Source organism: Lepidochelys olivacea (genome assembly GCF_965140295.1).
Source record: "Lepidochelys olivacea isolate rLepOli2 genome assembly, chromosome: 2".
Lineage (NCBI taxonomy): Eukaryota > Metazoa > Chordata > Testudines > Cheloniidae > Lepidochelys > Lepidochelys olivacea.
In genome coordinates this window covers 215,673,117-215,687,018 of record NC_140412.1, presented here as the reverse complement: position 1 = coordinate 215,687,018, position 13,902 = coordinate 215,673,117, and the positions used below count along the sequence as shown (strand labels likewise).

General features: G+C 39.2%; 1 protein-coding gene across 1 annotated transcript in view; it reads right to left on the bottom strand.

Annotated features, from left to right (window-relative positions):
* AGMO (alkylglycerol monooxygenase) overlaps nucleotides 1-13,902 on the bottom strand; it is a 270,471-nt gene that overhangs the window by 126,263 nt on the left and 130,306 nt on the right. Inside the window, exons 7-12 of the mRNA XM_084621348.1 lie at nucleotides 13,481-13,546; nucleotides 13,309-13,388; nucleotides 12,002-12,136; nucleotides 11,406-11,522; nucleotides 2,176-2,258; nucleotides 1,062-1,167 (exon numbers count right to left, since the gene is read on the bottom strand). Of these exons, the coding sequence (XP_084477474.1) occupies nucleotides 1,062-1,167; nucleotides 2,176-2,258; nucleotides 11,406-11,522; nucleotides 12,002-12,136; nucleotides 13,309-13,388; nucleotides 13,481-13,546 (587 nt within the window). The remainder of the gene's footprint in view (nucleotides 1-1,061; nucleotides 1,168-2,175; nucleotides 2,259-11,405; nucleotides 11,523-12,001; nucleotides 12,137-13,308; nucleotides 13,389-13,480; nucleotides 13,547-13,902) is intronic.

Below are 13,902 nucleotides of genomic sequence, written 5' to 3'. Positions count from 1 at the left end.
TGGTGTAACTCCACTGAAGTTGACAGAGCTATGCCAATTTAGACCACTTCAGGATCTGGCCTTTGATCTTTCTGTTTCTAATCCAAGAGATACTATGTGTCCTAGTTTTTAGAGGAACTTTCTTTTGCTGAGGGAAAGACAAAAAATATTTGAAACTGTTATTCTTAAAACCCCCACTACATTAAAAACACTAAGTTACTATGTTTAATGCATTCTTCTTAAATAACTCACTTATACTAAATAGCTTGATGTGTGTTACCTTGGCACTTCATAAAGCTATCATACAGTCAAATGATTGCATTGGACCCTTCAGATCATCATCCGGCCAAACCCAAAAGTAAACTTTATTTGTTAACCAATCTCTCAATAGTGCAGTGAACCATTCATAAAAGCAGACTTGCACAACCCTAACATATCCTCATCTGGAAACTAACCACAGATTTCTTAAGAATGTGGTACAGTTTGGAGTCATATGAAAATATTATTTTAATGTAAAATATACACCAATATTTTGGGAAACTCAAATGCAGAGAAACCAAAAGTCATACACAGTAAACACAAGTGTGTCATAATGAGAGTGTGAAATCAGGCAACACAAAGTCAATCTCAACACTATGATAACTGAGCATGCCCCTTTGGGCTTTTGTCAAATCCTGCAGAATACTTAAGATCTGGGAATACATTAAATCTAGAGGTTGGGCAGCACATGAGGGTATTTCTTTCAAAGTTTATGGCCAGAAATATATTATTTTTGCTTAGCAGGATAACACATTGTTGTCTTTGACTTTTTTTAATTTGATACATTAGGTACCAATCACAATTAACAATTTCTTCTATCGTAAAACCTCAAAAGGTGTGAGAAATATGATAAAAGGCTAAGAAAAAAATTCCCAAATTCTGTTCAACTGTATAGTCAAAAATATGGATCCAAAATATATACCTCTAAAGGCAACCCATAATCTTAAATTGGCAAAATGACTCATTTTCTGAAAAGGACAAAAAATACAGAGTCCCTAGGGTCTGCAAATTGCGTGCAGCACTCTTAAAAACAAATATCTTACCTCATAAGTAAATGCCAAGGAAGCAATGTATATTTTCAGGTAACTAAGTTTGTGCAGAACGAGAAAGACTGAGCAGCGGACAGCTTCCAAACTAGCTGCTTTGGGCCTAGAAATAAGAATTAAAATTAATGTTCAGGTTTTTCTCCTTTGCATGCAATCTGTTGAGTACTTCCGTGACAAATATGAATACAGAACAAGGCACTGATTATATCCTGTAGTAATACGCAATTGCAACTGAGTTTTCACTATAAATCTGATTTAAAGTTTACAATTTAAAACCTTAGCTCTGAATTTCCTGGATTAGTAAACTTGATTTGGGAATAATTTTGACATCTGGGTAATGTGTTCTACCTTAAATTACTGATATATATACTCTCAATCTTAATTCTATTTTAATGTAGCTTTTGCCTGGGAAACTCTGAATAAAGCTGTAACCTATTAATCCCTATTGGTGGAGTCAATTATTTATTATACAAGAGTTGAGGGTAAGAATGGGGCATGGCAAAATTATGAAAAATTCCTAATGAATAATTTGAGCCTATCTTTACGCAATTCTAATTTTCCTGTATTTACACCCATCCACATTTTTAGCTGCATAAATTCTGAACTTCTCCTGTACATTGCCAAATTCTTTCCCTATGCTGAAATAAATAATTTAGTGTGTAAAGATCGAAGGTATTTACCTCTGACTGAATAATGAATGTCAAACAGAGAAGGATTGTCACTGGAATGTTAAATGAAGACATAACCATGTATTTAAATATAAATAATTTCTTCTGCATAGTTTTCAGGCAGGATGAATACCATTTCTCTCTAAAGTTGTTTTCCATTATTTCTTAGGTCCTTACTCATGCTGAGTAGCCCGACAGTCCAAAAGAATTCTCATGGACTCCAACAGGAGTACTCATGGTGTTGCATACTATTTATAAGTGCATCACAATTTGGTCCATATATTGCAATGTGCAAGTAGGAAGTGCACGCATTTGATTAACATTATAGACTTTTGATATCTGAACGGCTGCCATACTTTATAAGTGATTGTGGTAGCCAATAGACCTTTTTTTTTCCTCACAACCAGGAAACAAGAAAAGAAAGAAAACGTTTCATGTCTTGCCTTTGCTCCATAAGGAATCCAATGGAGGTCAATGTCAGGATAATGTAGCCAATCCTCAGGAGAAGAGTTACCTGTGATAATGTCTGTAAAAACAACAAAGAGACAAATTACTCATTTAGGGTAACTCTCTGAAGGGATATTGGGTTCAAAACATGACACTGGAGCAGCCTGACCTTTCACTCTCAATTATACGTTAGTGTCTCCTTTTAAAGTAGTTGGCTACTTTGAACTTTATATAAAAAAAAAAAAACATGCCAGATTCTCCAGCCCACTCCCTAAATGTTCTTATTTTTTCTTCTTGGAAGCTGCAAGAATCAGATTTTTCCCAAAATAATTCTTCTCATAGGATTAGTCTTCAAAATATTTTTTTTAAATTTTCATTACTGTTTTCCCCCTGAAATTATTTGAAGCCTTCACACTGGAACCCAAAAGCAAATAGCTATTTTTTCTAAATAAATATGAAAGCCCAGCCTGCTCTTTTTCCTGTTCATAATGTCATTGCAGCTTTGGAATGGTTCCTCAAAGGTACAGGCAGTTGAAAAAAATATTGCTTAAAAAAAATGAAGAAGGTTAGTAACCGTTTTTTCTTCTTCAAGTGCTTGCTCATGTCCATTCCATGCTAGGTGACTCACAAACAGTAGCCCTGGAGGTGGGCTCGGAGCTCATGCACACACTGACTGCAACGCTGTTTTCCGAAAGCTGGCATCATCACAGGCCTGTTGGACGATGGCATAGTGAAAAGTGAAGGTCTGAACCAACAACCAGTTTGCAGCTCTGTGGATGTCCTGGATTGGTACCTGCATGAGGAACGCTGGCAACGAAGCCTGGACTCTTGAGGAATGAGTGGTCACGATGGCCAGAGGCAGAACCTTCACCTGCTTCTGGCAAGCTTGGATACAGGCGGTTATCCCGGACGAGATGTTTTCGGATGACACAGGTAGCCCTCTCATCCTTTCCGCCACTGCTACAAAGAGTTGCGTGGAGCTGCAACTTAATTCTCTCAGTCTAAAAGGCATGGGCCTGCCTAACATCCAACATATGATGCTAATGTTCTTCAGCAGTCTTGTGAGGTTTTGGAAAGAAGACAGGCAGAAAAATGTCCCGGTTGTTATGGAATTGTGACACCACCTTTGGTGGGAAGGCCAGATGGGGGCACAGCTGGACCTTGTCCTGGAAGATAGACAGATAGTCGAAGATAGACTGCAAAGAAGATTGGGATGGAGACAGATTCCATTCAACGGCCCAACAAGTGAAACATTTCCACTTGGCCAGGTAGGTAGCCCTAGTAGAAGGTTTACTACTATCTATCAAGACCTGTTGAACTTGATCAGAGCAGGCCTGCTCCTCAGGGGTCAGCCATGAGGCAACCATGCAATCAAGTGCAGGGAGGCAAGGTTCGGGTGAAGCAACCAGCCATGGTCTTATTAATTCAAGTCCGGTTGGAGTGGGAGCGCAAGTGAAGCGGCCACTGAGAAGTCCAGAAACACACCAAACCAATGCTGGTGTAGCCACGCTGGTGCTATCAGGATAACCCTCGCCTTGTTCCATTTGATTTTGTGAACCAAGGGGATCAGTGGGAAGATGTATAGCAGGTTGTCTGTCCATAAGACCAGAAAGACATTGGAGAGGGAACCCATGCTTTGCCTGAGCAATGAACAGAACTGGTAGCATTTTCTGTTCTGTGTGGTGGTGAACAGGTCCACCTGAGAAGGCCCCCACTTCTGGAAGATGACACTGATGACCTCCGGGTGAAGGGACCACTCATGGTGATACGAAAAGGATTTGCTTAGGCAATCCACCAGTGCATTTCAGGCTTCCAGGAAATGTGACATCTCGAGGTGAATGGCATGTTTCACACAAAAGTCCCACAGTCGGAGGGCCTCCTGGCACAGGGCTGAAGATTGAGCCCCTTCCTGCTTGTTGATGTAAAACATTGATGCAGTGTTGTCCATCAAGACCTGCATCACTTTGCCTGAGATCTGGGGAAGGAACATCTAGCAAGCCAAGCGTGCTACCCTCAGTTCCCTGATGTTAATATACAGGGAGAGTTCTTGCTGGACCACAGGGCCTGAGATTGCCAACATGGGCTCCCCACCCCAGGTCTGACACATCCAAGACTAGAGTTTTTGATGGTTGAGGGGCAGCAAACAATATGCCCTCCATTACGGATTCTGGGTCTCTCCACCAGGTCAGCGAAGCAAGGACTGGAGGCAGGATCATAAGTATTGAGTACAGGTGATGTCTGCTTAGGGAATAGACTGACGCCAGCCACATCTGTAGGAGTCTGAGGTGTAGCCTTGCATACTGCACCATGTAGGCACATACTGCCACATGACCCAATAGTTTGGCATAGACGCAAGCAGTCATTATTGGGTGGATCATGACCTTGGAAATCAGGTCCAACATTGCTCGGAATCAGGCCACCTCCATAAAAAAAGAATGGCCTTCAGCCGAATATCTCTATCCTTTCTCATGCAGGGTTTGAAATCCCTGCAGATCTGGCACTTCTCTTTAATGCGAGGCTCCTCCAGACACTTTAGACAGCTAGTGTGCGGGTCACTAACTGGCATCGTCTTGTTGCACAAGGCACATGGTTGAAGTCCGGGGAAAGGGGCATGCCCAGCCCAAGGAAAAAAGTCCCTTGACAACAGGGACAGCAACTAACACTACAATATATAGTAACTCTAACAAAGAACTATATAGACTAACTACAATAACTATACAAATATGAACAGAGAAAGTCCAAACCACTGGGAAAGAAGACTTGCCACAGCGAGAGGCGTTCCAGCAACTGTCACAGGCGGTAAGAAGGAACAGAGGGCGTGGGGCTGGCGTTTCCCTTTTTACCAGCACATATGTGTGTGACTCCAGAGGGCGCTAGAGCCGGCCTAACACATATCACCAAAGGAAAAATCTCTGAGAACTGTGCATGAAGAGCACACACACCAAGCAAGGAATGGACATAAGCAAGCACTCAAAGAAGAATAGCATTGTTAGCACACTGGGAATCAAGAGTCAATATACTTATGTGTTTACTTCTCCTTTCTGATGTATAAAGATGGTCTCAAACTTTTGCTTCCCCAAAAGAGACAAAAAATAAGTTTCACCCTGTTTATGGATTTGAAATGTCAGGAATACCATACGAGGGTATCCACATGAGAGCCGGTTGTTTTGTTTTTTTAATTGCAATTCACAGGCCACAAAATGGAGGCATTTTTTTCATTTTTTCAAAATTTTTCATGACTTCTTTGTCAAAATTATTATCAACATTGTTTGTTTACCAAAACATAGTTTTCAATAGGCAAAGAGAAAATATTTTGGAAAAAAAGGAAAATTTTAAAGATGTTAACAGTTTCCATGAAACCACTTTTCGCTTGAAAATTATGACTAGCTCTAGTCCCCACTTGTCTCTGCAGATTTTACTCCCCACCACTGGGGAAAGGAGAAAATACTGAAATTCAGATGGCATCCTGTGAAGATTTATATACATGCATAACCTCACTCATGCGAATAGTTTCCTACAGTGTGTGTGTAAATCTTCTCAGGATTGGGACTCAGTCGTCCAAGAATTGTCCTTCTGTTCTCCCTAATCTCAGTTTGCAAAGGGAGAATTAAATGCTGTTTAGCTTTAAACCTGTGTGACTGTGAGGTTCCGGCAAAGAGAAGTGAGTATAAATATATTTCTAACATAAAAACATAAAAGCAAGAAATAGAACAGAGGCAGTCTTTATATATCATGAACAATAGACTCAAAGGTACCTAAACTTTTAGCAGCTGGATTACAATGATATGCAGTTCACATATATAAAGCCCTTGCTCATATACAATAAGAAAGCAGGGGGAAAAAAGGTACAACCTGTCTACTTCACAGTTTCTGCTTCTTGGACCATTTTTTCTTTCTTCTCAGCAACTCTGTCAATTGGGAAGTATAATTTGTAATGGCATCTGTATCCTTTGTCAGACCTGATGCAGGTCCTACCTTTGACAGAAGGAGTGCCTGTAGATCACCATTATTTGCAAGTCAAGCCTATTCTGCCGCTCTTATGCTATGTAGACACGCTGAAAGGAAGAATATATACTGCATCACTTGTCTCTCACTCTCAAAGTGCTCTACTTTCTGAAATGGTGAAGGGTGAACCATGTGACTTTGTTGGCAGGTACAGATGCGTTATGTGCAGTATGTCACAGTAGATGGGGGGAAAGTGCCACATTCAAGCCATTTTGCATAGCAAAAATGCATTCCCACATTTGTAGCGATACTGTGGGCTGTCTTTTAAACTTCAATAAACCAAAGCAATCTGCATTCAAATATATTGTAATATAATAACAGATTTATTCTAACATATTGTGGTAACAAGAAACGTTGAGAACATCAGCCCATAGTGTAAATGTGTTTATTATTTAATGTCTATAACTTTCTTTTTACAGTTCTAACTCTGTAGTTACTCCCTAGCATGGTTCCTCAATTTACATTTCAGACTAGTTTCATGGTATCTCCCCATGAAGTGGACCCTGGCAGCTGAGCATCAGTTTCCTAAGCATTAATCTACCAAGATCAACAAAAAAGTCAGGAGATTATTTCACTAAACCAAGCATTATATATTAAATGTGTGCATTGCAAGTTGCAGTGAGAAAGGACTGTGCCTTTTATATCTTAGCATTACTGCAAGCATCCTCTTTCCACTCCAAAAAATATATGTATGCATGGCTAGATAAAATAAATGAGTATTTATATACTACAGTATTTGTATAAACAGAGAAGCCTGTGGGACCACAGCAGGGTCCTCAATTACAAGTCAGCCACAACTTTTGCAATGTCGTTATTGGCTGCAATCAAACAGAAAAAAATATTTCTGTTGGATTTTGATTTCATTGCAAGCTTTCAAAATGTCACAAAGTTTAAGAAAAAAGAGTTTTGGAATTTGGGGAAGAAATTTACACTGCTTCCTAGTCAACAGACTACCACAGAATATTTTTTAGTAAAGAAGAAATAATTTACTCAAACCAAGTAAATACACCATTCAGAATGAATGTGTATTTAGATAAGAGTCAGTTTCCAAATTTACTTTTACATTTCAAAGGTTTTAGATTATTTTATTTTTGTGAAGTGTCTCACAAAAGTATTTCTCATCCTGGCATGTTGCAGAGCTTGAGCCTCTATGAAAGATGCTGGCACCTTTTAGAATTTACCAAATGCTGACTATCTGTACCTCATTTTATGTTTCCTCATAGAATCATAGAATATCAGGGTTGGAAGGGACCCCAGAAGGTCATCTAGTCCAACCCCCTGCTCGAAGCAGGACCAATTCCCAGTTAAATCATCCCAGCCAGGGCTTTGTCAAGCCTGACCTTAAAAACCTCTAAGGAAGGAGATTCTACCACCTCCCTAGGTAACGCATTCCAGTGTTTCACCACCCTCTTAGTGAAAAAGTTTTTCCTAATATCCAATCTAAACCTCCCCCACTGCAACTTGAGACCATTTCTCCTCGTTCTGTCGTCTGCTACCATTGAGAACAGTCTAGAGCCATCCTCTTTGGAACCCCCTTTCAGGTAGTTGAAAGCAGCTATCAAATCCCCCCTCATTCTTCTCTTCTGCAGGCTAAACAATCCCAGCTCCCTCAGCCTCTCCTCATAACTCATGTGTTCCAGTCCCCTAATCATTTTTGTTGCCCTTCGCTGGACTCTCTCCAATTTATCCACATCCTTCTTGAAGTGTGGGGCCCAAAACTGGACACAGTACTCCAGATGAGGCCTCACCAATGTCGAATAGAGGGGAACGATCACGTCCCTCGATCTGCTCGCTACGCCCCTACTTATACATCCCAAAATGCCACTGGCCTTCTTGGCAACAAGGGCACACTGCTGACTCATATCCAGCTTCTCGTCCACTGTCACCCCTAGGTCCTTTTCCGCAGAACTGCTGCCTAGCCATTCGGTCCCTAGTCTGTAGCTGTGCATTGGGTTCTTCCGTCCTAAGTGCAAGACCCTGCACTTATCCTTATTGAACCTCATCAGATTTCTTTTGGCCCAATCCTCCAATTTGTCTAGGTCCTTCTGTATCCTATCCCTACCCTCCAGCGTATCTACCACTCCTCCCAGTTTAGTATCATCTGCAAATTTGCTGAGAGTGCAATCCACACCATCCTCCAGATCATTTATGAAGATATTGAACAAAACCGGCCCCAGGACCGACCCCTGGGGCACTCCACTTGATACCGGCTGCCAACTAGACATGGAGCCATTGATCACTACCCGTTGAGCCCGACAATCTAGCCAGCTTTCTACCCACCTTATAGTGCATTCATCCAGCCCTTACTTCCTTAACTTGCTGACAAGAATACTGTGGGAGACCGTGTCAAAAGCTTTGCTAAAGTCTAGAAACAATACATCCACTGCTTTCCCTTCATCCACAGAACCAGTAATCTCATCATAAAAGGCGATTAGATTAGTCAGGCATGACCTTCCCTTGGTGAATCCATGCTGGCTGTTCGTGATCACTTTCCTCTCATGCAAGTGCTTCAGGATTGATTCTTTGAGGACCTGCTCCATGATTTTTCCAGAGACTGAGGTGAGGCTGACTGGCCTGTAGTCATCTGCTCTCATCTAGCAGCACTATGCAGAATTCAGTTTCAGTGTTAAGGAGGTAGCTTTGTTAAGTTTCTCTATTTAGAGGCTTTTACCTGAAAACCCTTAAAACTTCTGTGAGTGCTTAAAAATACAGGATGACGTACACAACGCAATGATGTCCTGTTGGATTAGATTACAATCGTGTTCTCAGCCTTTGAGAGACATGTTCTTACCTTATCTTTTCTGTTGGTCTCATCAAAACTGCTCATGTACTAACAATCTAACAAAAGTATGCATATTAACATGTGCTATAGTATCAATCGGCAATAAAACACTCCAAGAAGTGTTGATTAAGATAGACTTTGAATGATTTTTGTAGTAGATATAGTTATGAAACTGTGATGACTTTTGTTTTTAACGTACTGCAGTTTTACATTTCTAGCATTTTCTCTGGGACTGATCCAAAACCCATTAACTTCAGTGAACTTTCGCTCAGACCTTGGTGTGCAGAGCTCAGCAGTAACTTTTATTCTCAGAATGTTGTGCAGAGTGCTAGGGAGGAAAGAAAGACAATGTGCTCTCTCTGGCAGAAAATTTATAATTTCTTCTTTCTTGTTTTGCTGTTTTCTTAAGTTAAATTAAAGGTCATTCCTACTGAAGGTATATGGCCGCTCTCTGTGTATGGAAAAACTTAACACTTTTAAAGGACATGAAACCAAAGACTGAGTGACTCTAATCACAAGAGGAATGTAATAACTGTGTGCTGCTCGAGTGTCTTATTGCTATTATGAAATGGAACTTATTCCCCCAAAATTAGGAAAACAGTTAGCTCTTTCCATTCATGGAGCTATGCCATGGTTATGACATAATTCGTAGCCAAGCAGAAAGTTCCAGTTGTGTCTATAACCATTTCATAACTCAATGTATAGGAAAACTGATACTAAATGAAGAATTTGCCAAGTTATGTTATTCATATATGTGCTCTCTTCTTGCAACAGTTTCCCCTCTGTATTTTTAAAAAGATCCAGGAACTTGGTCTTCTGTCAGGCACTGCTTTCTTCACCTTCTTTGGCATTTATTTCCTGAAGTGTGGGCACTTCTCTTCCTGTTTTCTCTTTTCTCTCCTATCACTATTACCCCATTACCTTATGTTTTATGCAGGTCATTTTCTGCTAATTTTGCAACTTTAAATTTACAACGATGAACCTTCAGGACGGTTCATTTGTGGAACTGTGAAGAATTTGAAAGAATAATGTTAAAGGGTTCGTGGTTCTATCTGAACTTCCTTTAATCCTTTGACAGCAGTTCTTAAACTGCTGCAGCTGTAAATGATAGTACAAGAAATAGTTGAGGGCCACATATTCCCCCTCCTGAGGGGGGAAAAAAACAAAACCAGGGAGAAATTCATGCGCAATACACTGTAGATCTTGCTGCTGCAAAGACCCACTGCATGCACACCTAGGTCAATCAGATTTACTGGTGGCAGGGGGCATGGCCCGAAAGTCATTCACAGCCTGGAGATGCACAATACATGACACTAGAAACGGATCTCTCTCTCATATGCACTGTACCTCTAGCCCATCCCCTCAGAAAAGGCACCACAGCCATGAACCATATTACCTTTGGATCACCAAAGGTGTCACCAAACCACTGTGACACACGTGACCTTCTCGCGAAGTCACAGGGTATGCAGAATAAGTTGATATTACTTAAGGCAGAGTTAATTTTTTTCACTTAAATTATGCAGGGAAATAGTTGTTCTTTAACTCTTCTCCCACCAGAATGGCACAATCTCTATTTTGTGTGCTATTCAGACTTTACCTATTTGGTACAGAATGGCTTTGGAAGGCTATATGGTGCCATGGGATCATATCATATACCTTGCCACCATGCAGGCCCCAACTTCTTGTTGCAGTTTCAGACCATCTTCCTGCCCTATATGTCATGTACTGGAGAAGGAGCATTTGAACTAGAGAACAGACACAAATATTGTGGCCAAGATTTTTTGAAAGTGACTACTGATTTTGGAAGCCTACATTTTTGGGTGCCCAACTTCAGACATTTCAAAGAGGACTGATTTTTAGAAAGTTCCCAGCACTTATTCTCTAAAAAATCACGCCTCTAAATTTCTACCGTTGGAAACCAGAAACTCAAGTACCCAAATTCATTTTGAAAACGTTGATATTAATTCTATTATCTGTAATTCCAATAAGTGGGCTTCATTCTACCTTTTTACTTGAATTATCCTAAACTTTATGCATTTATATAGCTATGTAACAATGTTAAAATCTGCAGAGCAGGCTGATAAATATCTGAATTAAAGGCGGAAAAAGAGGATTCTTGATATTGGGGGAAAACCTTAATCCCAAATTTGTTTGTGAAAGGGAAAAATATCTTTCATATAATAGAGTATATTTTAGTTTCATCATTACAGACACATTTCTGAGGCATGATTCCAATATCTATTGCACTGGTTTTAAACTGGTATAATTCTATTAACTTCAGTGGAGTTACCCCTGACTGTAGCAACATAAGTGAGAATAGAATCAGGCCCTTACAGAGTCAGTTTTATTACTTCAGTTTTAACATTAAAAGCATCTCACACCAGACAGATTTTTGCTAACATCAAACACTGTATTTCACTGAAAGTGTGAATTACTTACGGCCTGGGTCTCAAACAGGTCCACATAAAAGCCCAGCATCAAGGTGAAATGTACTACTGCATAGACAGAAAGATATACTGGCAATTTGGGATTGAATGGAATCTCTTTTCCAGTGATCTACATGTATCAAAACAGATAACAGTCTTCATTAGTATTTCATGTTATCCTTTAGTACCTATGTTAATTGCAAATACCAAGTGATTAAGGGTCATATTTAACAGCACGTGACTAGTCACTTAAGAATATGGGAGAGAAAGGTAGAAGAGTGCTGTTATCAAAATATATACATAATCTATTGTGAGAAATAGAGTAAAATAAAGGTTTTTTTAAGTGCTACTTTATGCAAAACGTTTGAAAATTTATCTCAAATGAATGATGAAAACACCTTTGAAGTCTATATATGTCTACTTTTTTATTCAAATATAAATGGAAAACACTGCTAAAACGTCCATTTCCTTAAGTCTCTGTTTCATTTCCCTCTTCTTTAATACTGCTAATTTAAGATAGTACAAGTAGAGTTTTTAACCTTGATCCAATAGCACTAATAGGGCAAGTAAATTATATGCAACTGAAAGCCTTCTACATATTCAATTTACCACTGGGATTTCCTCAGGAAGGCCGAGTCTAGGTTTTCCTGGTCCCCAACCTGGGCCTTTGAATATTACAGAGAGCTTATTACTGAATCCAGGTGTGGCCCAAAATGTGCTCCATATATAAGCCAAGTGACATAACTGCGAAGACATAAGTAATTGTCCATATTTATTAGTAAAAATAGCAATTTAGCAAAACATATACTTTACCCTGCTTTACCGAGGGACTGATAGTCAGAGGTTCTGAGAGTTCAAAATCCCAGTGAAAATGCAGAAATGTTTCACTAACAGTTCTGAAGAGAATCATCGAGGTGTAACGGTTTCTAGGTGTAAATGCCACTCATAAACCCCCATGCTTCACATCCGGGATCAGAATAATTTATTGGTAGAAGACTCTTTTCTGGGCAGGATGTGGATTTAAGTACCACAGCAGGACCCAGGCTCAGGGATCAGACTGCCATACAGTTATAAGGGGAACTGCTGCTTTAGAGACACTGGAGCAAATTCTGTTCTGATTCTCATACTGTGCATCCCCGTTATCTTTTAAATGAGATTTGAAACAAGTGGAAGGTAAACAACCTTTTGGGTTTTGTGAAAAGAGGCAAGGATAATTGTCATCCCTTAGCCAAACATCTTCCTCAATTAAACAGATTCTAATATTCAAACTGTATCTCAGCTTTTATTGAGCACGTTTGCTGCTGCATTTACTGCCAACAGTAACATTAATTCGTGATCTAATAAATCATTCTGGGATACCCTGAATATCAAAGGTAATGAATAGATATGTTAAAAACAAATTACATAAGATATTAGACTGGGGGATTGCTTTTAAAAGAGCAATATTTGAAGCAGATATACGTAACAAATAAAATACAGTTTGTATCATTACCATCTGCTCATAAAGAATGTTATCCTAGCTGAGCAGGGCAAAAGACTAATCATTACATGAACATAATTCATCCCTTTTGTAAATCCACTGACTTCAGTGGCATCACAACATGAATAATTTTCACCCATTGCATTTTCACCACCAGTGTGTACAGCTGAACCCTTCATCCTTATGAGAACACTGAAATATACTACAGCAAGAAATGATAAGATAATAATTGAAATTTTCAGAAATATTTTATATGTAGTTTATATGAAATGGTTTAAACCACTGACATTTGCCAGATTACAGTACAACACTTCAAATAATTACAAAACAATCTATAGTACAGTATAGTTTGCCTCCAGTCTCTCAAAAATGTAAATTTATTTTGAATGGAAGTTCATGTTAAAATATATAAGTTCAGTAAGAAAAAATGCATTACCTGGACCTTGAAAGGTTCAAATGTATTTATTGGGTGTGTTAGGCCATATATAACTTTATCATTTTCCGCCACAAATGTTCCTGGAAGGAGGAAAAATAATCAAGCTTAAGAGCATAAAACTTCCTGTTTGCAACATTAATTAACATTAGCAACAGCAATTTATTCCACTTACCAAAAATTCTATCCCAAATAATGAGGGTACCACCATAATTTTTGTCAATGCAGTAAGGATTTCTGCCTATAACAATAAAAAAAATTGAGTGCACTTATGAAAAATCTGTGAATTCTACAAACTTCAGCTGAAGTAGGAGTTTTTATTGTAAGTCTGCTTTTCTTACCTACTAACTATAGGAGGTGGCTAACCTTCCACTGTTAACCAGCTATAACTTTTCTTATGCCTCACATCTGACTATTAAAATATAGCTCAGGGTAAAAACATATTCATCATTGTTGCAGCTTACATGAAGTCAATGGAATTATGCCTGGGGTGGATTTACCCCAACATGTATGTAGATACAAAAGTTAAAAAAACAAACAAACAGAAAAATCACCAAAAATGATCCAAATTGTAGCTAACAAGATATATGCCAAATA